The 24,357-nt window shown below is 42.7% G+C and overlaps 1 protein-coding gene across 1 annotated transcript in view; it reads left to right on the top strand.

The window, feature by feature from the left end:
• slc22a17 (solute carrier family 22 member 17) overlaps window positions 1-23,857 on the top strand; it is a gene marked incomplete at both ends in the record, with an annotated part of 24,047 nt that extends 190 nt beyond the window's left edge. The window contains 9 exons of the mRNA XM_080751946.1: window positions 1-293; window positions 6,750-6,853; window positions 11,715-11,869; window positions 12,988-13,153; window positions 14,352-14,476; window positions 16,078-16,183; window positions 17,014-17,237; window positions 22,862-22,973; window positions 23,581-23,857. The exon at window positions 1-293 is cut by the window's left edge and continues 190 nt beyond it. Coding sequence (XP_080608072.1) covers window positions 1-293; window positions 6,750-6,853; window positions 11,715-11,869; window positions 12,988-13,153; window positions 14,352-14,476; window positions 16,078-16,183; window positions 17,014-17,237; window positions 22,862-22,973; window positions 23,581-23,857 — 1,562 coding nt within the window. The remainder of the gene's footprint in view (window positions 294-6,749; window positions 6,854-11,714; window positions 11,870-12,987; window positions 13,154-14,351; window positions 14,477-16,077; window positions 16,184-17,013; window positions 17,238-22,861; window positions 22,974-23,580) is intronic.
• Window positions 23,858-24,357: the final 500 nt, after the last annotated feature.

The following is a 24,357-nucleotide window of genomic DNA, read 5'->3' as shown; positions in this document are numbered from 1 at the left end:
TGCTGATCGCTCTGTCCATCCTGCCCAACCTCTTCCTGGCCTTCCTCCTGTCCTCGGACCCCCTCATCACCCTGTCCCCGCCGCACCACTGCCACCTGCCGGGTCCGTCGGCCCCGACCCCCCAGGTTCTGAACGCCTCGTTGCCCTGGGAGAAGGGTGAGAGGCCCGGCGACAGCTGGAGGCTGTCCCAGTGCAAGCAGTACGTCAACGGGAGCCAGTCTGCGGTGGTGGACTGCGAGGCCGGCTGGGACTACAATGTCACCGAGGGCCTGAGGAATAACATCGTCACTGAGGTAACTGTGAATGTCTTCAGACGTGTGTTTTGGCTGTCTGTAGGAAGGGTTTGTCTACATCAGTGGTTTTTATCCCATTATTTATTCAGCATTTGAGCCACAGGCCACCTTTTGATGTAATTGTGTAGACTTTACTCTAAAGTCTAAATTAAGTAATGCAGATAACCATCATTTAACTCTTGAGAGTGTAAAATGAAACCAAATGGACCTGTAAGGGTCCATTTGGTTTCATTTTACACTTTCAAGAGTTAAAGATCTAAAGCATAGGGGTCCATTTGGTTACCAACTCTCCATCATTTAGCTGGGGACCACCTGGAACCCCCTCAGGGACCACTGTGGTCCCTGGACCACTGGTTGAATACCACTCTGGTCTACATGTGCCTTTCAAAGTTTTTCTTGTTTACTCTTCATTTTTTCCTGGGAAGGGTTTTTGCTGAGGATGTGTTCTGTTTTGTTTTTATTTCATTTAACATTTTTGTACAGTCAAACATAATTTGCAGAGGAAGGAATGCATCTGTTTGGCAAGAGTAAAAATCTCCAACAAGGTTCTCTTTGGTACAACTAGGTGACAGAACTGATGCAAAGAAAGGATGAGAAAAAGGAACTCTTGTTGAATTAAGTTAAGAAGTCTTTAATTGTTTGGCTAATGCATGATGGCAAGAATATGGTAACACTGCCTTCATCAGGGTGATGCCGCAACGCATAGGCAGGGGTTGACACTAAGGTCTCAGAGGCACTTGCCCATCGGGCAAGTACAGGTCATGTTCTACTTGCCCGAAGGTAATGCCCACTTGCCCGAAAAGTAAATCGTCCTTTATAAAATGATAGGTACGATTTTAATTACCGCTCAATTTAACACTTATTTCTTTACTTTCTGGGCCTGTGCGATAAAATGTCATACCTCAATACCTCCAAATCCAAATACCAAATACTTTAGCTATGATTGAATATGTCTATGGGTTCACACTTGTTATTTTTTATTTTTAAATGTAGCAACAGTAAAAACAGCACATTATAGGTAAATAGTGCTCTTATTTTACATTCCACAGACCAGAAGACAGCGCACTGGCCACGTTCAGGTGTTTAGACAGATATCTCATGTTTATAGACATTTGTGTCCCCTCTCAAATGAGCACTTGCCCTGTCGGGCAACCTGAAAGCCAACTTCACCTGCCCTGACGTTTTATTTACCTGCCGGGGGCAGGTGGGCAAGCCTTAGTGTCAATGCCTGGCATAGGTGCTGTTTTTATGCTTGCAATTATGTATTAGCCAAACAAAAGGCATTTTAACTTTTTTTTCCCAAGAGTGCCTTGGTCTCACAATTTGCAGCTATTGGTTCTATTTGTGCTGTTGGTGATAGAGTAGGTCGACAGGGACTTTTGCTCTTCAAGGGCACCTGACCTCAACAGCTTACTGCAAAGGGACAGGGAGTGTAATATTCAGTCACTTCATTTGCCCAGATTTCCCCGTCTGATATGAGATTAGTATCTGACTGGACGTTCTTCTGATCACCACCAGCCCATCATTTCTCAAACCCGCCGTGGTCAAATTGGTTCCTTGATTGTTTGTAATTTTTCAAAAGGCAAGAAGGCAAGTCTGTAGTCGGATCCATTGCCAACAAGTCATGTTGAATACAGGATGTAATGTGTTTGGTGAAATAGCCTATTAAGTGTTAAGCTGTGTTGTCCTAAAATGGTACAGAGGCTCCTATTGTAAGCAGCGATTTGAGACTTAGGGAATATTGTCAAGCCTCCGGGGTTTATTCAACTGAACTGATGGCTGTTTCTAAATTCCCAGCGACAATATACTGTGTGTTCATAATTAATGGCCTATAGTATTAACAATAGTATTTACAAGAGCTTGTAAGTTGTGACTAAATAATAATAATAACTATATTATATCCATTGGAACGCAGGTTATTTTTTCCATTTCCTGAAAAGTTACAGTTTTGGAGTCCCCCTCCCCCAACAGTGATATGCTAGAGTTAAATTATGGCTGTGTAGTGTTTTGATTAGGCTACACCAAATTCTTGTTCAGTGCTGGCGTAGTGCTTAAATCACTCACCTCCAAAAAACACAGGCAGGCCTTAGACCTAATCCCACTAGAGCCTGCTCTGCTAAAAATAAACAAATGGAGAGTGGAACTTTCCCTTAGGAAGACATTTTAACTAATGTATTGATATTGTACTCCATATAAAAGTGTCCATTTAGACTGACAGTGTAGACTGTAGAGTATCCTGTACACGGTGTACACAGTATCCTGTTTCTTCATTGATGAGGGTTCCCATTCTCCGATTCCCTCACTTCAGGAAGGGCTTGAATTGCTTGAATCATGTTAATTGAAGTTGCCCTTGCCCCCTGTCGTGGAATTCTGTCTCGATCAGTAATTGACAAGGCAATTAGGAGACCAGACAATATTCAGTAAGTGGTGATGGTTATGCTTTATGTCAGGGGTCTTCAACGTTTTCAGACGAAGGACACCTTAGTTGAGAGAGAGATGAAGCAGGGACCCCCACAACCTTTTCATAGATTCCATATAGTTTCATTGTTTGACAGCACAATCATCAGTGTATTTTTGGATTCATGTCAATTTGTGTTTTCAGAGATTTAACCACTTGAGCACTTTGTAAACTTGACCTATCACTCGGTACTTGGTCTGCTCTTTTTTTTCCTCCACACCCAACCTATTTGCTGAAAATAGCAGATCTACAAGCTCCCAACGCCTCGCGCTGTGAGGCGTTAAGAGCCTGTAGATCTGCTATTTTAGGCCAAAGTTCTCCTCAGAATAGGGATGCGAGGGTTCAAGCTGTTAATCTAAAAGAATTATCCTATCACACAAAGATTTGGCAGCCCCCCTGTAGTAACTCTGAGGACCCCCTGTTGAAGACCCCTGATTTAGGCATTTAGCAGACACTAATCCAGAGCGATTTACAATAGGCACAGGTCAGAGATCACAGTTATACTGTCGCTGCTTCAAGGACTAGCTGAACCACAACAAGATAGGCTGTACCAAAACAATAACTATCAGACCTAGTGGAGACATATACACACTTACAAGCTACCAAATATCATAATGTATTGTAGAAGTATTATAAGTGATGGTAAAATATAAAGGTTATGTCGTTGTTGGGTGGAAACCTTGTATCTCCAAGTTTCACATTTTTTACGTTCTTTCGCGAAGTAAAGCCCTGCTTCTTCATACAAGGCCGTCAGACAAAAGTAGTGAAAACAGCAGATCTACAAGCACACAGCGCCTCGCGCTGCGAGGCGTTGTGTGCTAGTAGATCGGCTGTTTTCACTAGTTTAAATCATTTTTAAAATAATAAATGCAAAACAAACAGTTCTGGACATACAAGGTTTTCACCCGACAACGACGATATGCAGTATTACATATACAGTATTATAATTTCTTCCTCGCCTCCTGTGCAGAACAGAACAGCATGTCCATGTCCCTACAGGTTCTTTGATCAACTGTGGTGCAACCATATCAGGAATGATACCTAAGGATACACAGATCATGTAACAGAGAATCAAAATGAGAAGCTCTGTGGCAGTAAAGCCTCATATATAATCGGTATTGTAATATGACGTGTCACTTTTCTGAAAACACTGATCTACAAGTTGGCTCGTAGATCTACACAGTATTCTTTTCGGGCAAGTGACAGCCTCATGAGATGGACTGTATAAAAAGGCATTAGAGACATAATGCATTAACATGCATTTAACACTGAAGAAGATCACAGATTCTTTTAAGTTTACTCTGCCACTAATTATTAGCTAGGATAACTAATGGCTTCAGCAGGAGATTTGCCCACTCCACCCAGCCTTGCAGTCAGAGTTTTGTCTCCTCTATGGGCGTGAACGTGTGTGAATTCATTGCATACTGATGCCAGAACCACACCCAGCCCTTGACTACCGTACATTGGCCTTAGGGCAGGTCTCCACTAATCCTCCGCTCCACTGTGGTTAAGTGAATGTATAAACACTTTTTTAGGGAGGCTGTGCAGAAGTTTTTCTGCGTGTCTGCACTCTGCGCATAGAGTGGCTCAGTTTCTTCCATCCCGCCTCAGTTTCCACTCTGTGTAAAATGAGACAGGGAGACAGAAATAGAGAATTGCAGCTTTTTAGGAAGCTGAGAGAGACCTACAGACAGATAGAATGACTGACTGACTGACTGACTGACTGACTGACTGACTGACTGACTGACTGAACAGACTGAGAGAAAGACACAGAGACAAATACTCAGGCCCCAGCTCAGTTTTAGCTCAGAGAGTATTACTCAAGTCGTAACTGCCCATTTGCTGAGTCTGCAGTCTCCCAAGCAGGAAGCAGGAAGTTAGCTGACCAATGGCCTCTACCATTGATCAATAATATTGTGTCACTTAGCAAGAAGCACTTGCATCAAGTACTGCAGTGTTGATTGTGTTGACAAAAACTAAAACGGAAAATGTCAGTCGACTACCTTTATTCACTGGCGAAAACTGAATAAAAACTAAGCTATGATGACTAAAACTAAGACTAAATATATTGATAATTTCGTCAGCAAATAAAAACTAGGCTAAAATGTTAGGGAGGGACTTTGTAGAAGAGATCCAGTAGAACTAAAAGACAAATACATTTTTGGTTGCGCTCCAGTGTTTTGACAAAAACGTATGATATTTAGTCGACTTAAACTAGACTAATACTAAAACATTTTAGATGACTAAAAAATAAAACTAAATGGAATTTTATTCAAAAGACTATGACTAAAACTAAGTCAAAATCAACACTGCATAGTTCAAGGTTCAAGTGTATGTAAGTGTACTGTTGAGTCGGCCCACATACAGAGTTTCAAGCTGTCCAAGTGGTGCTCCAATATGCCTTATGGTGCTTATTGTACTCACTCACAAAACCAGTCTGGGGAGTTTATGAACTTGTTTGGATGCATTTTTGCTCCACTATTGTTGCACACACATCAACTGTATGGGGCCTGTGTGGGTAACTGTGTTGTCCACTTGCCAGACTAGCAGGACTGCATTGCGCCTGCATTGAGTGATCGTGTTGGACAGGCTTTCATGTGTCTATGCATGTGCTCCAATTACGGACAGTACATGAGGCATTGTTCCCATCATCGGCCCCCAGCCTGCACCCAGAAAGGGCACTTGAGTCCTCTCTGCATCATTAAAATCACTTTGCTTTCAGGCGGTCATCAGCGATGTTAGCAGAGCTGAAGCAAGTCAGTTGCTTTGGCTCAATATGATAAAAAAGGACTTCCGATCTGAGAACAAAATAACACAGAATTTCTCTTCAGACAAGATAAATTCTGTATATTTAAGACAGTGTCACTAACAAGATGAGCTACCAGAGTGCCCCTGAAAAGGGATTCTCTCAAGCCACTACTAAGAACAGCACATCATGTTTTGATTGTTCTTTTTCCATTTTAGTTTTTATTCACATGTTTTAAACATGTGCAAATAAACTAAACTAAACTAATCTGGACCAACCACATTTGAATCTATTTCGTTTTGGGTTTTGAGTCGCTGCTGGCTTTGCAGACAATGTTTCAGTTTTGACATGCAAGGTCTGACTGTAGGTTTCAAGTAAACCAGAGCCTCACAAGTATTTGGAGGCTGCAGGTGTTCTTATTATATAAACACTGAAAGAAACCATGGAGTCATGCAAGCTGCTAAAGCAACTAAACCCCAGAAGACATGCACACACACACACACACACACACACGCACGCACGCACGCACGCACGCACGCACGCACAGTGCTTTGCAGTTGCACAGTTCACTGCAGACTTCTACACAACAAACTCCCGTCTTGTTTTTCTTGTTTATCCATTCATCCATGTGTACATCTATCCATTCGTTCCTCTGTGTCACTATTCCGCCCTCCCGCCTTCTGTTCCTGACAGACATCAGCCTTTATTTACAGTTGAAAGTGGAGATAGACAGGAAACAGGGGTAGAGAGACGGGGAGAGACATGCAGTAAAGATCGTCTGGAACAGGAGTCGAACCCACAATGCACTGTCAATGCTGCTTATGCGCCAGGGGTCATCAATATGTCCGTACATGGAGAAATGTGTCCGTGGCAAAGACTTGGTCTTGTCCATGGCAAATTTTAGATTTACACACCGTTATAATGTTCTTCTTTTGATCATAAGACCCAATTACTGAATGTCAGTCTCCAGGTATTCTTCAGAATATGTACAGTATGACACTGATTTATTGTGACAATATGGCACATTAGTAGTCCAACTAGTACAGTGTTTCTCAAATGTTTTATTGCAAGGACCCCCTTAACTCTGAGAGTGTACAAATGGAACCAAATGGACCCATAAGTAGGGACGTTCATTTTTAACCTTGTGGTCCAGGCGAGGTGCCTTGACCACGGCACAGCACAGACCGGCTGACCGATGTTCTAACAACAAATCTATTGAACTGAAATAATCTATTCCTCTCCTTCTATGCAGTGGGACCTGGTGTGTGGTCAGTACTGGTTGGTCCCTGTGGAGGAGGTCTGTTTCATCCTGGGGGTCCTCACTGGCTGTCTGGGTCTGGGATTCACTGCCGACAGGTAACTGTAACTGTACACACACACACACACACACACACACACACACACACACACACACACACACACACACACACACACACACACACACACACACACACACACACAGTCACACACAGTCACACACAAAGACGCTTGCCGTGTTTTTCCCATGGGTACTTGAGTATATAAATTGTGGTGGCGAGGATCAGCTGGCTACAAACGTGGTAGTTAGCGGTGGGAATGTCTCTGTGTATGCAACACAAGGAGCTTAACGCTGTCGTGTCAGTTTGGATAGTCTACGTGTATTTGTGGTTGATTGTTGGAAAGCGCAGAGGTGAGGTGAATAGACAGGAGGCGAATGACCGTACAAACACAACTTCAGTTTGTGTATACCGGTATATTCATCTGAGGTATTTACTTGACTTACTTTACTGACAGTTATCCGTTGTTGTGGGGGGAGGGGGCGGGGTTTAGCGTGTATGTACCAGTATATCATTCTGTCTTTGCAACACAGAAAGCTGGCCGCAGTGAAAATGCGAATTCGGATAACAAAAACTTTAACTAGCTGTTGCACAACTCCATGGCATATTTACCGCTACAAATGTACAAGTCGAAAACAAACAAGCCGCCAGGGATTAGAATTGAGGGTCTAACTTTCTCCTCCCGTGCTGTGGACAGTTTTAACGGCCATGTCTTGCTGTCTAATCCACCCTGGGGCGATCCTGGAGCGCTGGAGGTAGCACTGTTGAATGTTAACTGTCGAAACAGCTGCCCCCATTATTTTCAATGAACATACCCACACCGGCGGCGTCAGATGCGCACAGGCGCGCATCTTGGAGGAAGGCCCGTACCTGTCACCTACATGAAAACTGAAACTTAAGTGAAATCACTTACCCTACCTTTAAGGAAGTGGGGGAGTGCACTTAAAACACTTGCTCAATATGTCAAAAGTTTTACAGCGCACCTTGACAAATCTGAAAACATTACATTACATTATGAGTGGAATGTACAGCATAATATATAGATGGAATGACAGCCAGAACAAGAGTGCTATTGGAAAAAACTGTGTTTTTAGTTTTTGCTGTTTTAGAAGCCTGCATTTGTGCAGGATGTGAAACTTGCTACTACACATAATAAAAACTGCTGAATGAATGAAATGCTTCAACTGCTCTGACCATAATTTAAAACTAGGATATCAGACTTCTGAGTGCTGACAAACTCATCAGATGGGGGTTTATTTTCAATAAACTTTGTGTAAATGATTACTGGGCCATTTTGTCAATCCACTTAAAAATAAACATGTTTGCATTATTGAAATATGAGCACACAAATGTCGCTTATCAGGGCTTGAATGCCTACACTTTTGATCCAATCTCCCGGATCCAATAGCCTGCAGGGGAGGTTGGTCAGGTGAACATGTTCCGCTGACAGTGGAACTGCTGTAGATGTATTGCTCATTGATTGGTTGTCAGGGTGACATCGCATGGTTGTGACGCTGCACGTTGATTGGTGTCAAGACGCAGTGCCAATATGAAGACAAACTGAATTAAAAATTCGAACTCCTATTTATAGACGTGAGTGAGTGTCACTCCCTTGCAACCCTCTCCACTACACCCCTGTATTCATCCTGAAGGATCGACACAAGGCAGCAACTTGGTTTGCATCGAGCTGCTCTAATGAAATGACTATCAAGTTCTGCCATTGTCTTGTTCTCTAACACAATGTACACACATATGTCACACTGAACAACACACAAACACACAGTATCAGACGCTGTATAGCTTTAATACCTCAGATTAAATCAGTCATGGATTTATTGTTGGCTGCCAGTGTTTTTGTTCTACTAATCAATAGCTGGTGTAGGCCACACTGCCTAGAGGAACTGCTACAGCCCCTGCAAGAATTGTATTAGTATTGCTTTCAATAGCTTTATGGTGTCAAATACTCTTTATCAGATGACTTAACCTTTGGAAGGAAAATGTGGCGTACAAAGCCAGTAAATAATGTAATGGTGTATGCAAGTCAATGGCATCCTGTTTACGATTGTTTGCGAGGGCTAACTCTGTGCACAGCATGCTGAACCGCGTCTAGCTTAAAGGGGATACACCATGAAATTTCACTTTTCCTATTTTAAAACCTTTTTTTGGGGTCCCACTAGCACCTTCTATCCTCACAAAGTCCCATTTCTGACCGTTGTGTCTTTCTCTGGCAGTTCAGGCCAAAGGTGGTACTGCAGCTGAAAATGCTCTGAGAGCCATTCAAAAATGAGACAGGCTCTCTATTCAGGAGTGGTAATTTAGCCTCAAACCTTTTGAAAAACGTTTTTGGGACATAAACTAGACCAGGTCACCTGGACGTGCCAGACCCGCAATGAAAACTAGTATGGCACTGAACTAACACATGAACACACAGGATTTTATAGTCTCAGCAACAAAGCGTAGTGAGCTTGTAGATCGGCTCTTTTCACTAGTATGGCACTGAACTAACACATGAACACACAGGATTGTATAGGCTGAGCAGCTGGAAATGTTTGTGAGCTGGGCTGAGGAATTTATAGTGTCAGCAGCTTGTCAGCCAACTCAACTCAGCTGGTCCTGTACAGGTGACGGCACTCAAGGCAATCAGAGGAAAAGAGGACAGGCAAACTGAGGAAAAGAGGGACCGACAGACCGACCGACCGACAGACCGACAAAGCCTTTTGTAGGCCGACCCCCTGGGTCTGGCAACAATATGACATAAATACTTTTTAAATGCATGGTGTATCACCTTTAAGGCAATGTTAGAGTGAACATTTTTAACTAAAATCTTTGCCTCTGGGGGTCCCTGGAACAACATATTTTGTTCCAGAGACCCCCAGAAGCAAATATTTTCAATTCACTCTGAATTTGGGTCCTGCCTTAGGCCTAAATCAGAAATTAACCTACAAAAACAAATATGTTGCTACATACTGTACATGTACTGTAAGCCCCTCCCATACACTAAAATGTGTTCCCGGCCTGAATGGGTTAAGCTAGATGCAGAATAGATACATGCTGCTGAACCAGGTTTATCCTGAGTGCTTCTGATCTCTCTTTCTCTTTAGGTAATAGACAATCAATCCATCTAGCCAAGGGTAGCGCTGAGAAAAACATTGTTTTTGAGGGAATAGCGAGTCAGAATTGACCAACAACCATGGTTAATTTGCAGATCAATTGGGCCTATCCTCTCTTTGTTTGTTAAAGGGATCCCTGGCTAATACGACAAATATGCCTTAATACATTATAATTGTCCTCTATAAATACAATGTAAAATTAAAAACACCTTAATTATTTTATTTCTTCTAGAAATAGCTAATCTTTCACTCAATAGGGGAAATGCCTGTCGCAAGTTGATGATGTCATAAATGTAATTTGTGATCTATCTATGGAATTTATGGCATGCATGTGCAAATAAAAACAAACGTGATACTTTCTATGGTTAATATGAGCATCAAATCAATATTTCAAATGTGTTTGTGTTTTTTTTTTTTGCACATACATGCCATAAAAATTATGACATCATCAACTTGCGACAGGCATTTCCCCCATTGAGTGAAATATTCGCTATTTCTAGAAGAAATAAAATATTTAAGGTGTTTTTAATTTTACATTGTAGTTATAGAGGACAATTATAATGTATTAAGGCATATTTGTCGTATTAGCGAGGGATCCTTTTAAGACTAGTGAATATTGCCAGAACATTCAAGGAGGAAAAAAAGGAAACATTGTCTAGCTGGAGGCTTGTTGTCAGTGCTGCAGTGCTCTCCTCCAGCTGAGATGTCAGCTGTGTGATCAAAGCTCAGCTCTTTCAAGGCTCATTTCACACACTGGAAAATACTGCTTTCTTTACAGCATATCACTGATGTAGGCGACATCTGATTGATTGAATGATTGATTGATTTAACATCTTTATTGACAAAAATGCACTTACATATAATAAACATATTGTATCTGTCAAAAGGATATATATAAAAAAAAAGAAGAAAAACAAGTGTGAGTATGACAAATAGCCAAATTGCCCATGACAAATTATGGTAATGTTATAAATCTTCTCTCTATACATGGACATTAAAATAGACATAGAACTGGGTTTGTCTAAAGTCTAGTTGGAATCTATCTTTTGTAAAATGATTTGTACTTGTTTTGATGAGTGCCCTATCCACTATATTCATCCATTTACTGATGAATGTGTAAGTATTATTGAATGATATTAGAGCTTCGAAGTGTTTCAAAATAAAATAAATAGCGTAAATATCTAATTTACAAGCTCACAATGAATCGCATCGTAGCGTGTTGTGAGCTTGTAGATAAGCTATTATCACTCGTTCTGCACGACACTGTCATACCACAAAGTATAAAACAGGACACTGATTTATGATTTATGAAAGGCTGACATACAGAGATACAAGACTTTTCAGAGATTCTGACTGATCGTGACAACATATTACTTTTTTTCATGATGTCCAGGCACGTGCACACATAGACATCAAAGGGGGCTTGAGCCCCTGCCCTTTTATCCGTCTGTAAAAAGAGCCCTCTCTAGACCATGAAGGCAGTTTTTACTATGGTAAAAGAAATTCAAATGCCCTCTTTCCATGCCATACCTGAAGCCGGCTGCATTCAAGAGAATTGCCTCGTTCAAACTCTCCTGAACTTGAATGCAGAATGTTGAAAGGATTGCCCTCACTGTCCAGAAATCCACACCAAATCTCCAGTATTGCCTTTTTTATGCTTAGTTTAGTGTGTTATGAAGTACCGAAAATAGCTGACCTTCAAGGCCCTTTTAGAAATGTCAGCCCCTGCCTCTCTAACATTCTCTGCACATCCCTGATGATGTCTGTGTGACTTTTTCTGTTCTCTGTTAGGCTGGGTCGGTCCAAGACCCTGCTCATCTCCCTGACTCTGTCTGTGGTGTTTGGGGTGCTGGTGTGCGTCTCTCCCAAGCCCTCCATCTTCATCGCAATGCGCTTCTGTCTGGCTGCTGCGAGTGCTGGAGTCTACCTCACTCTGTACATCACCCGTGAGTAACTTTGAACAACAACATTCCCTGAAGAAGGGACCTTTGCCAGTGGAAACGTTGATTTCTATTTAAATAAATCCTGCATTGTGGTTACGAGTGTGCAACCTTTTTCTTTACCTTTATACAGCACTTACTTACCAAGGTCAGCAGCACCTCACCAATACTGGTGGCTTTGAACAACAACAGCAAGTTTAGTGTATTTAGTGCTAGTTTTTGTCTAGCTGTATGGAGTAGTTGTAACTTGTGATCAGTTAAAAAAGAACTAAGAGGTGTAATGGCGACACAATGATTTGACTTGGATTCATTATAACTCAAAAATCTCAGTCAGAGGGATAGGAATGGAATATGGCGGATTATCTTTGCACTCATTTCTCAAACACATGATTTGCTGTGCCTGCAGAAATGAGAGTTAAGAGAATTAACACAGGGCTTTAATATTTATGACCAGGACCTCAAACCAAGCTGCCACCTACAGTTTGTGGCTTGAGGATTCTGGCTGGTGGTTTGTGCTAAATTATTAAAGGAACATTTTATCGTACCATTTCTTTTACTCAAGAGTCTCACTTGGAGGAATGACACACAGAGGCGTAATTTCAGAAAGAAATTGGGGTGGCAAAAAAATAAATGACCGAAGCCCCATTTCTAAAATAGCAAAAATAGTGAATGTACAAGCTCTCAACGCGTCGCCAAGTGACACGTTGAGAGCTTGTAGATCCTATTATTTTCACTATTTGTTTGGGGGCGAAAAGAGAGAGAGAAAAAAAAAAATATCATAATATATAATGACATTCCCAAAATAGGGAGGGAATCCATGGATGTTTAAAGTGGTTAATAAATTAATGGGTGCAATAAATAATGAATAAATTATACATGTCACTTGTAGATGGACAGGCATCAGATTAATCTGCAAAAACAATTCAGAGTTGGGGACAATATGCATAAAATAACTGAATTTAAGGTCAATTGCCATCCTCTGATGCCCAAAAGAACTTCTGGGGACTCAGATTACTGATGCCCCAAATGACGCCCCTACTGACACACGTGGGAGATCATGCTACATCAAGTGAAATCCTCTGCCGCTCATGACATTGATTGCTACTCTATGTGTTGACTGTCAGGTCTGGAGCTGTGTGAACCATCTCTGAGGATGTTGGCGACCATGCTGGCTGGTCTGGTGACGGTGGCCGGGGAGCTGCTGCTGCTGCCCGTGGCCTTGGGCTGCCAGTCCTGGAGGGGAGTGCTGGGTACCGGGGCCGCCCCTCTCACACTGTTCCTCAGCTACAGGTATAGGAGTATAGGAGTGTGCGTGCGTGCGTGCGTGCGTGCGTGCGTGCGTGCGTGCGTGCGTGCGTGCGTGCATGCGTGCGTGCATGCATGCGTGCGTGTGTGCGTGCGTGCATGCGTGCGTGTGTGCATGTTGCCTATCTTTCACCCACCTCCCCGTTCGGAAATCTTCCAAACTACAGAGAAAGAAATGAATGAAATGGAAAGAAAATAACACCACACTCACAGAGGCGCTTCTTGCCTCTGTGAAAACAATGATAAATAGATCCGATATTGATCAGCTTCCTCGTGAAGTGAATCTCAGACACCAAGTTTCTTAACCGATGTGTCAACCATTCCAAAATGTATACGATACAATTTATACAAACTCAGAGGAACAGGGAGGCAGGGGAAAAGGTTCGATCTACTTGAAGCGAAAATGATAAATGATATATAATGAAGATGTTTTTTGTGATAATGGGGATATATATGAAGCATTGTTAAAACACTTTGTTGATTCATACAATGAATGCTTGTTAAAAAACCCAATAAACAAATGTAAAAAAAAGAAGAAGAAAAAAGGACAAGAGAATGCAGGAAGTTGATGATCATTTGATTAAAGTGCTCAGATGCAAACTGACTTGCTGAGAGGTTTTGTTGGATCGTATCGATTGCAATCCCCCCGTCACAGCCAACCTTTTAGCTTGTATCAGAATGCGTTAAAGGCTACTTTGTCTAATAGGTCCGTAGCTCATGTAAGACCTGTACCAAGATTAGTTTTGTTATAGTTTACAAAAACGAATTAACTACAAATTAATAAGTTGTAGTGGCTTGAGTGCAATAACATTGGATTTACAAATAAACAAAAGCGTCTGACATTTACACATGCAGAGCCCAGAAGCTCGGAAAATTCTCAAGCAATTTTTAAATTCCAAATTCTAAGTGTCTACTTTCATTTGGTGTATCAGTCATGTCAACATTTCAGAGTTCATGTGTAACACTGGGCGGTGGCATGAATCCAACATAACACTGATGACAGTGCTGTCAAACAAGTTGATGAAATTCTGCGACACAATTTTACACAATATATAGTGGGGGGTCCCTGCTTTATCTCCCTCTCAGCTAAGGGGTCCGTTGAAGACCCCTGAACTAGTGTAAAGGCTTCCAGACGTACAGCAGCAGTGATCCTTACTTGTGTTTTGTGGTTCCATACCTGCAGTATTCCAGGGGTGTTTCCAGAGTCTCCACGGTGGCTCCTGCTGTCTGAGAGATCTGTGGACATGAACTCTTTCAGCGAGAGAAGGAATTCCAACAGAGACTTACGGGACGATGAAAGCTTCACTGGTATGTATTGAGAGGTGTGGGTGTGTGTGTATGTGTGTGTGTGTGTGTGTGTGTGTGTGTGTGTGTGTGTGTGTGTGTGTGTGTGTGCGTGTGTGCGTGCGTGCGTGCGTGCGTGCGTGCGTGCGTGCAGGGCTGTTAATTGTGTTTTCGACATTTAAGATGCCATGAACTAGGGCTTTCACCGACTAGTCGACTAGAGCCCCGTTTTCATAGAGCAAAACTTCTGGAAGTTTTTTAAAAAATTACGGCAATTTTGAAATTCACGCCATGTGAAAACAGCCACCTATTTTGTGTGCCGGAAGTTTTGGTGTCCCAAACGTGACGGGAAAATACCTAGTAATTTTTGGTGAAAGTACCGTGACAATACAAATTTCCCTCCAGTGAAAACGCATGCCGCGTATTTGCCGTTTTTTTGACAAACAGGTGCATGAAAGGAGCCAGTTAACAGTTTAAAACATTGTATCTGGGATTGAAAACGACCTGAATGTAAAGGAATATATAGAAATAAAGTAGGTCTACAGCTTCACCTTGTATTGGGGATTCATTATTTAGGCTAGAATCGCATTGACAAACACAGCAGAAGTCTCTTTCTTTCTCTGGTCATCCATCGTTTATAGTGCCGCGTGAAGAAAAAAAACACAGCTAATAATCTACAAGCCCACAAGTGCAACACGTTGCATCATGCAGCGATCCTTTCTGAACCTTATGTGTTGCTGCATGAAGAATATGTCTTGTAACTTGTTATATTAAATCCATTTGAAGGGTTCAGGAACCGTTCAGGCCGGGTGAGAGAAAAAGAAAGACAGAAGCAAAGACTCGAAGCATCCGTTACGGCTGCTCAACAAGCAGTCAGACTGTGTGGCGTGTTGCCATGCCTGCTACTTATAAGCGACTATGGGCTTGATTTCCGTAAAGTTGCTTATATATAATTTGATAGTTTCTGGTTGCGTTTTATTTGTTGTAAGCTTCTAGATCACTTTTCAAGTAGCTGATGCGGCGATGCGTTTAGTTTTAAAGTGCTCTTTAGTCTTGTGGCCTAGATAATATCACCTTTTGGGCTTATTTTCGTACACCTGGTTGCTTATTTCTCTCGCAAAGTCTGGCAACACAGACTTTATACCGTGACAATTGGTCTGGTGAAAACGATGTATTTTATGGCTATGCCTGCATTTTTGCTCATGTGAAAACACCCAAAAAACAAAACTCCCGGCAAGTTGAACATTATTATGCTAATTATTTTGCAGGAAAAATTCCGGAACTGTAATGAAAACATGCCTTAGTATAACCACTAGTCGATCTTGTAGGTACTAGTCGAAAAGTCGAAAAAAATAAATAAAAATTATGACATATTATGTTAACGACTAGTCGACTAGTCGACTACCAGTGGCTTCAACTAGTCGATCTGTAAAAAATGCTTGAAGTGAAAGCCCTACCATGAACATATGAATACACACAATTTGTGTTGGTTTTTAGTTTTCATAATCTACTTTATCGCTAGAGCTATGAAAGGTTATGGCCAGCCTTTCAGAAACCAAATGGTGAACTAAATGGCAAAACCCTGTTTTGAGGAAACATTTTGTCCTGTTTTCCTTCACTTGCAGAGCTGGATTCAGAGCCAGCCTCGTCCTCTCGTCCACACCTGTCCTTCCCCGAGCTCTTCCACAGCAGGAACATCTGGAAGAACATCTGCGTGCTCGGCTTCACCTCGTAAGTCACCAGGAGTTGCTGACATTTACACTGCCGAGGGGGTAGTCGCCCCTCTGTCCTGGAGTCACACTTCCTGTACAGACACAGAACCTGCTGCAGTTTTGTCAGTAACCTCTTTTGAGATGATCGGTGGTTCTGCAGAGCCACTGACCACAGATCCAATCCACATTCATCGATCGGATGGGTTAAGATATGCATGCCCGTTTGGAGCGGGCCGGTTCTGGAGAACCACTCCTCCGATCGACTTCACACTCGACACCGCACTTCTTTGGGTCCTCAGTAATACACCCCTTGTGTGTGTGTGTGTGTGTGTGTGTGTGTGTGTGTGTGTGTGTGTGTGTGTGTGTGTGTGTGTGTGTGTGTGTGTGTGTGTGTGTGTGCGTGCGTGCGTGCGTGTGTGTGTGTGTGTGTATGTATGCGTGTGCGCGTGCGTGTGCGTGCGTGCAATATGCAAAGGACAGACAAGCACAAAGCATACATGCATACTTTAATTATACTGGCTAATATACTGTTGCTGTCAGGCAGAAACCTTGTATCACTATATTTCAACTTTTTATGTTTTGTAAATCAATACCCCACTTTGTTGAAAGCAGTTAAGTCTGTCTGTGGTTATAAATATTTAACCAAGCAAAAGTGTTTACAAGAGCTGTTGTGACTAAATAATCACTGGATCCATTGAAACCATTTCCTGAGAACTAACGGTTTTGGACATACAAGGTTTCCGCCCGACAGTGATGACATTTACACAAGCCCTCCCTTTTTATTTATCTTGCTTACATCTCTCTCTCTCTCTCTCTCTCTCTGTCTCTCTCTCTCTCTCTCTCCCTCAGGTTCATCTCCCATGGCATCAGTCACTGTTACAGCTCCTTCCGTGGTGACGTCAGAGGCAAAGCGCCAGGCTTCTATTGGACGTACCTGCTGTCCGTCTGTGCGGGGGGCAGCGCCTGGCTGTTGTTGTGGGCCACCGTGGACAGGTGCGGGCGCCGTGGCATCCTCCTCCTCGGCATGACCATGACGGGACTGGCGTCACTCATCCTCCTGGGGCTGATGGAGTGTAAGTCAAAACATGCAGGCAATTTGCTCTGACTGAACTTCGGTCAGGGAGACTCACGTCAAAGTAGATTTTAACCATTTATTGCAACAAATGGAATACAGTTAAACTTGGCGTTAAAAGCAGTACAATAGCAATACATTGACATATATTAGCTTGAATCAGCAGACATAAATCACAAGTATTTGAGCCTATGCCAGACTCTGATCAAAAGGTGGAGGCTGGGGTGGAGAAGGCAGCTAAGCAGCAGCGGATGCGAAGCAGGCATCAAGACAAGCAGAGCTCTAGGGAATGCAAGCTGTATTTAAAGAAGCCTCCCTTACAGAGCGTGAGCTCTGATTGGAGTATGAAAGTGTGACATAATGACCAGCAGAGCTGTGAATGCGGAATAGGAATAGGAGCTGATTTCAGCTGAGGCGGGCAAGACTCTTGTGTCCTGCATGAACTAACACTATGCTTCATTAGGATAAAGGCGGTCAGATCCCCTCAAATGAACCCCTGTTAATAATTGCAGATCCATCATCCGTTGTGGAAGCCTGGTGAATGATTACAAGGCTAGTTCACTCAAGTGTCCGTCTGTGTGTTAGAATTCAGTATCGTGGAGGTTAACTTTAACTCCTGGACCTGTAAGGACAAAAAGGGTCACAGGATAACATTGTTGATCTCACAAAGACCCACCAATTAGTTTATGTTAGGTCTCCGATTTGACCATTCATGCTGACATTCTTTAACTATCTTTTATTTATTTATTTGTTAGACAGATCTGAAACACTGCAATCAGATTTTTAGAAATGTTTGAATTGGGTATAATTAAACACATTACTGCTAGTACAGATAATGAGAAGATTAATAATCTTGTAGGTCTATAGCAGCGGTTCTCAAACTATGGGTCCCAACCCAAAATGGGGTCGCGAGCAGGTGACAGTGGGGTCGCGCATTGGCTTGGTTCTATCAATTAAAAAAGAAAAAAAAAGTGGGGTCTTCGCCACCAACCATAGAGTTAAAGCGACCAACAGGACGGCAAGTCGGCAATTTGACTACACACTCCGCCTCCAAAACCGAAGGAGGAGAAGCAGAGAAACACAACAAGACACACACTGCAGAGGAATTATGTTAAATGTGAGCAGGCGGCTTAAAACAGTCCATTTGGTTCCATCTATCCAGCCTCGCGGCTCGAGAAGTTAAATTACGGATCACGAACAAACATTAACAAGCGAGAGTGGAGATCATTCTCACAGAGACAGACAACCAGACAGTTACAAGACAAGTAAATACCAACAGTTGTTGTGTCACAGACTCACAAATGAGAAAAACGCCACGGGCAAAGATAAAATCAAAAGTTGCCTGGATTATTAACCCATTTGTAGCCGATCCCGAGAATACTTGTGAAAAATACTCGAGTACTCGGAGTGCCGATCCCGAGTATACTCGCGCTATATACTGTATATACAGTAAAGCTGGCAAGCTTACCATACGGTCCGTTGGAAAGTGCTGGCACGATCGGCCTCGCCGATTCATCATCATCGCGGATCCACGTGCACAAAATAGTAATCCCTTAACATGGTAGCCGACGGTCTATCACATCTTTAATGTCCATTTTCTCGAAAAAACACTTGAAGCCAAGGATGGCATTAGATTCTCACTATAATAACATAATAACAAAGGGAACGATCCGCCATTTCTCCAACCGCATGGGGAGATGACCACTTCCGGTGAATGACGTCATGACGTCAAACAGGAAATGTTTGCGCAATCGACTTCTGGCCTTCAAAATAAGAGACTGGCCGCGGACGGAGCAGGCGAAAGGCACGCTGGACATTTAACCCGTTCATGTCTGGAGCACTAAATGGGTTAAGAAACTCTGTTCTATATTTTGGCAAAATGCTTCAGTTTACAACTGCACAGAGAGCCGGCGCTAGCAGACAACAGTGGGGGAGGGGCTGCACACGGAGGACGAGTATGGGTGGGATACGGGGTGATGGGGTCGCCAAAAACTTTCGCTAATAATATGGGGCCGTGAGATCAAAAAGTTTGAGAACCGCTGGTCTATAGGTATATGTCTGAATTCATATGTGTACATTAATTACACCACCTGCATTAGGCTACAGTATGTAATAGACAAAAAAAAGAGAACTAAAACACATCTATTAGTCCGGGAGCCGTGGGGGTGAACGTGGAATCGGCTGATAAAGTTTTTTTCTCAACTGATTCTTGTAGCTTGGGGTCACCTCTTAAGGATTCAAGACGATGACCAGCGATATCCATTGAGCATTTTTTGTTATTAACCCCTTAATGCCTGAAACACAAGAAATCCACCCAGGAGGAAAATACCCAGAAAAAGATTTTTTTTCTGGGTATTTAAGGAGGATCTGAGGGGTCTAACTAGGGGTTTGTCATGATGCTGAATCCATTGCAGGCATTTGTTTTGCACAAAAAACATTCTGTGGGCTAGAAATGGCCTCAGAAAACAATACACGTATGGGTGAGTATTCATGTTAGTCGGAGGCCTTAGGGTTTTTTTTCTCGTGCTAATCAGTCTAAAAGTGCAAAATTTTGCACAGATGTAGCTCAGGGCATGCTCTAATGATTTAGCTAGGTCGCCCAAGTCGGCGACCTTCGGGGTCACCACAGCACCCACAAAACTCTGACTCATCACTTAAGTCGATGGGAGCCCAACTTGATTTGGCCACTGTGGCGACCCCGAATGTCGCAGACTCGGGCGCCCTAGCTAAATCATTAGAGCATGCCCTGAGCTACATCTGTGCAAAATTTTGAACTTTTAGACTGATTAGCACGAGAAAAAAAACCCTAAGGCCTCCGACTAACATGAATACTCACCCATACGTGTATTGTTTTCTGAAGCCATTTCTAGCCCACGGAATGTTTTTTGTGCAAAACAAATGCCTGCAATGGATTCAGCATCATGACAAACCCCTAGTTAGACCCCTCAGATCCTCCTTAAATACCCAGAAAAAAAATCTTTTTCTGGGTATTTTCCTCCTGGGTGGATTTCTTGTGTTTCAGGCATTAAGGGGTTAATAACAAAAAATGCTCAGTGGATATCGCTGGTCATCGTCTTGAATCCTTAAGAGGTGACCCCAAGCTACAAGAATCAGTTGAGAAAAAAACTTTATCAGCCGATTCCACGTTAAGCCAAAAATCACCATTTGGCTCCCGGACTATATTTGAAGTTTGGAGAAATGACAACTTTGGAGAAATGAGCTGAGTCCTCTGGTCTGAAACCGAGTCGATAGAGAGTAGAATTGCAGGCAAGACTGAGATGAGACAGAGAGAATAAAATTGTGTTCTTGGGCCCTACTGAAATGCGTAACTTGTAAATAGTAACCAGAATAGGGATGCTAGGGCATCCCTATTCTGGGTACTATTTACAATTTAAGCATTTCCAGAGCAAATTGCAGTGAGCAAGGCCAACACTACATAATATATTGTATGTCATAAAAGGCAGAAGATTCTGCAAAAGTAAATGAACATTTGGCGAAAATAGGTGAACATCCGGCGAACATCTACAAGCTTGTAGATCGACTACTTTCGCTATTTGACGCAAAACAAAGTATACTGTATAGGGCTTAAAGGAGTAGTTCACCCCATGAAGAATACTGCTCACCCCATGAAGAATACTTGAATTCTTCTTTTAGTTTTTGTCGCATTCCATAGGGAACAAAGCAGGCCCTTTGTGTCTCCATAGGGAACCACAGCTTCAAGTGTCCATGGGGTGAGTAATCGATAGGAAAAAAGTATGGTTAGTTTATGCTAAACACATTGACACTGGCTTTATGGATATATGACCCCTGTGTTGAGTAGTCTTGTTGTTTCCTCAAACACAGCGTCATTAAAACCCTTATTAGCACGATCTAGTCCAGACTCCTCTTTCACAACAGCATGCTTCACAAATTTAAGGGATTAAAGGTAGGCTACGTAATATTTTTTGGTAAAAAAAAAAGAATAATAAAAGAAAAAAAAAAAGAAACGTTTTCCGTTAAAAGGTTAAAGCACTATATTTTGTTAGTATTCATTGCTATAAAGTGTTTGTTCAGTAACAGGGGTCTCCCTGTCTCCCCAGCTCCTTAAAAAACAGCAAATACTATGTTCAAGTGGGTTGCAATTTTCAGCCAATAAGTACCCATTTAACAGCTTAAATTTGAAGGGGTTACTGTTTCAATTTTGTCTGCTCATTTAGTTTATCCTGTTTATCCTGTTAGTTCTCTCTTTTTTTAAGCAATTAAGCAAACTTTTGAGTCTACCTCTGCCCTAGCCTGGGGCCAGCCTATATACAATGCAGCTAACTAGTAACTGCGTACATCCCCTCCTTGTTTTAACATGGCTGGGATGTCTAGCTCAGCTAGGCTACCTCTGCCCCACTGTTGTCTGTGTCTCAGAGTCCCTCTTGTGGCTGAAACGGGGTATGGCACCCCACTTTATATAGGGCACTGCAGTGGCAGTAAAGTCAAAGCCCTGTCAGGTAGTAAACTTTAATCCAGCACCAGAGGCTTTTGGCAGTAACTGTAGGCAGTGCTAAGATGGCACTATTTTACCTTGTTTATAAATGATCACTAAGGTGGCATGCAGTGGTGCAAAAAGTACTCACATTGTTTACTTAAGTGAAAGTATCAATACTGCAATGTAAACTCAGCACAAAAAGGAATGAAACTTGACTTCGGTCTATTATATCACCCCTTTAATAATACCAATTCGTATTGTGTTTATATCATTTTTATCGTTGATTCATCACCTTTACAAGGAGGTACAGTTTGTAAGGATCGGGCATTTGTGGAATGAGCACCACAGCCAAACGTGTGAGTAGCGCCGACCCACGTACTTAAAGTACCAAAAGTAGAAAGTACTCATTATACAGAATGTCCCATTTCACAGGTTTTCAAATGTATAAAAATCTATTTAAAATAGCAGATCTACAAGCTGACAATGCGTGGAATTGTGATGCATTGTGAGCTTGTAGATCGGCTATTTTCAAAAGTTTCCCTCAAATTTTTTTTTGTAATAATAATCGAAATCTATAAAGTAACTAGTAGCTAAAGTTGTAAAATAAGTGGAAGTAAAAGTACTGAAAATGTTAAATACTCCAGTAAAGTAAAAGTACCTCGAAACTGTACTTAAAGGAGTAGTTCACCACTTTTCAACCTGTCTTCATATAATAGGTCCTCACTAATGTTCATGATAAAATATCACAATTTTTTTCTACTCAGTCCAAGTCTCCTAGGAGAGCTGTGGGAAGTTCAGAATCCATCGTCTTGTGACATCCTCATTTTCCAAAAAAAAATCTAATCAATATTTTTGAAAAAAATATTTAGATTTGTATTATCGCAAGAACAATGGCTTCCACTTTAAAATTGCAACTTTTCAGGAATAGAAAGCCTGCAGTTTCTATAAGCTGGATTGGCAATCGATGATGTCACAAGACGATGGGTTTCTGACCTGCCCACAGCCCTCCTCTGAGAAAAAAAAAAAGAAAAAAGAAAAAGCTATTTTTGAGTGAGGAACATAGGTTGAAAAGTGGTGGAGTGCCCCTTTAAGTAAAGTACATTACTTGTGTAAATGTACTTGTGTCGTTTGCCAATAAGTCTTTACTGTGCTGCCTTCCTCCCCTCTAGATCTAAGCGAAGCAGCCATCACAGTGTTCTCCGTCATGGGCCTCTTCTCCTCGCAGGCCACGGCCTCCCTCTGCATCCTCTTCACCGCTGAGATCATGCCCACCATTGTCAGGTAAGTTAACACCTGTATATCCTGATAGTAAGGGAAAGTTAGCCGAGTGTTAGACCAATCTGGGAACTAAATCTAAATCAATAGCTTTCTTCACAAATGTGCTCATAAAGGTGTCTACTATCACCTCTGAACTTTTTCAATCACAACTCCCTTCGGAAACGTGGGAGCCAATCAAAGTTGGGGGTATCGGGATACCTGGGCCTGGGTTTAAAGGGGATAAAATGAAAAAATGGCCAATATGAGCATATGGTGTGTGTAATTAGGGTATGTTTAGGCTGCTAAATCCATTCCAACCATTAGTTTTCAGTTAAAATGATTCCTTGGCCATAGAATAGGCCTAATTGGCTAAGGCTTAGCCAATCATGTCATTCGAGTTCACCTGTGTCCTGTTAGTCCCTATGTGTTAAACCCTTTTGAGTGTTCCTTGTCAAATTGTATCATGTTATCCTGTGTGTCATGATGTGCGCTTACCCCCCTGATCTTGAATAGTTTTCATGAATTCAAACCCTACTCCAACCATTTTTTTTATTGCCAATATTATATGTCTCGTGGTGTGGGTGTGGTGTACATGTCATATAAAGTGACAGTGAACGTGTCTCTCCACTAGGGGCAGTGGTGTGGGGGTGGTGTTGGCCCTGGGCTGCGTGGGCCGCCTCAGCTCGCCCATCATGGACCTGAGGAACCACTACGGCTACTTCCTGCACCACGTGGTCTACTCCTCGCTGGCCCTGCTGGCCGTGCTCTCCATCCTGCTGCTCCCGGAGAGCAAGAGGAAGCCTCTGCCCCAGACGCTGGCCGACGGGGAGCAGTACCGCCGCCCCCCGCTGGGCCGGAGGAGGCGGGACAACGTGCCCCTACTGGCCACGCCCAACCCGGAGACGTAAAAAAGGACCCCAGCGACCTAAAAAAGGGCCGGGCCAGGGGTCTGCGTTCCAATCATTAATGATGTCACTCCCCTAACCTGTCGACCTGCCGCATGGTCAGCCAGAGCCGCCCCCATCTATTCATGTCCATGTCCAGCCGAGAACACAGATTGATGGAGAGACGAAACGAAGCAGGACCTAAAGAAAGGTGGGCAGAGATAGAGAGAGCGAGAGGAGGACAAACAGTCCGCTCTGTGACTCTGTGGTTGTGTAGAGACAAAAGAAGTGAGGTGAATGACAACACACAGTTTTTCTGAGTATTAATCATCCTCCAGTCATTCCTAACGCAGCAGGCTTGGTTGTCCTGTCCACCATTTGACACCATAGGTTTCCATTTTGTCGTCCAAACGTATGTGTGCCCTACAAGTGCACGGTGACATTTTGTCGCATCATCCTCGTCAGGATCAGGTGCCCCCCCCCCACACACACACACACACTTTAGAGACATGCAAAACACCAGC

Source organism: Nannobrachium achirus (assembly GCF_963921795.1).
Source record: "Nannobrachium achirus genome assembly, chromosome: 21".
NCBI lineage: Eukaryota > Metazoa > Chordata > Actinopteri > Myctophiformes > Myctophidae > Nannobrachium > Nannobrachium achirus.
Note: the sequence above shows the minus strand (reverse complement) of the source record. Positions and strands in the feature narration are given on the sequence as shown.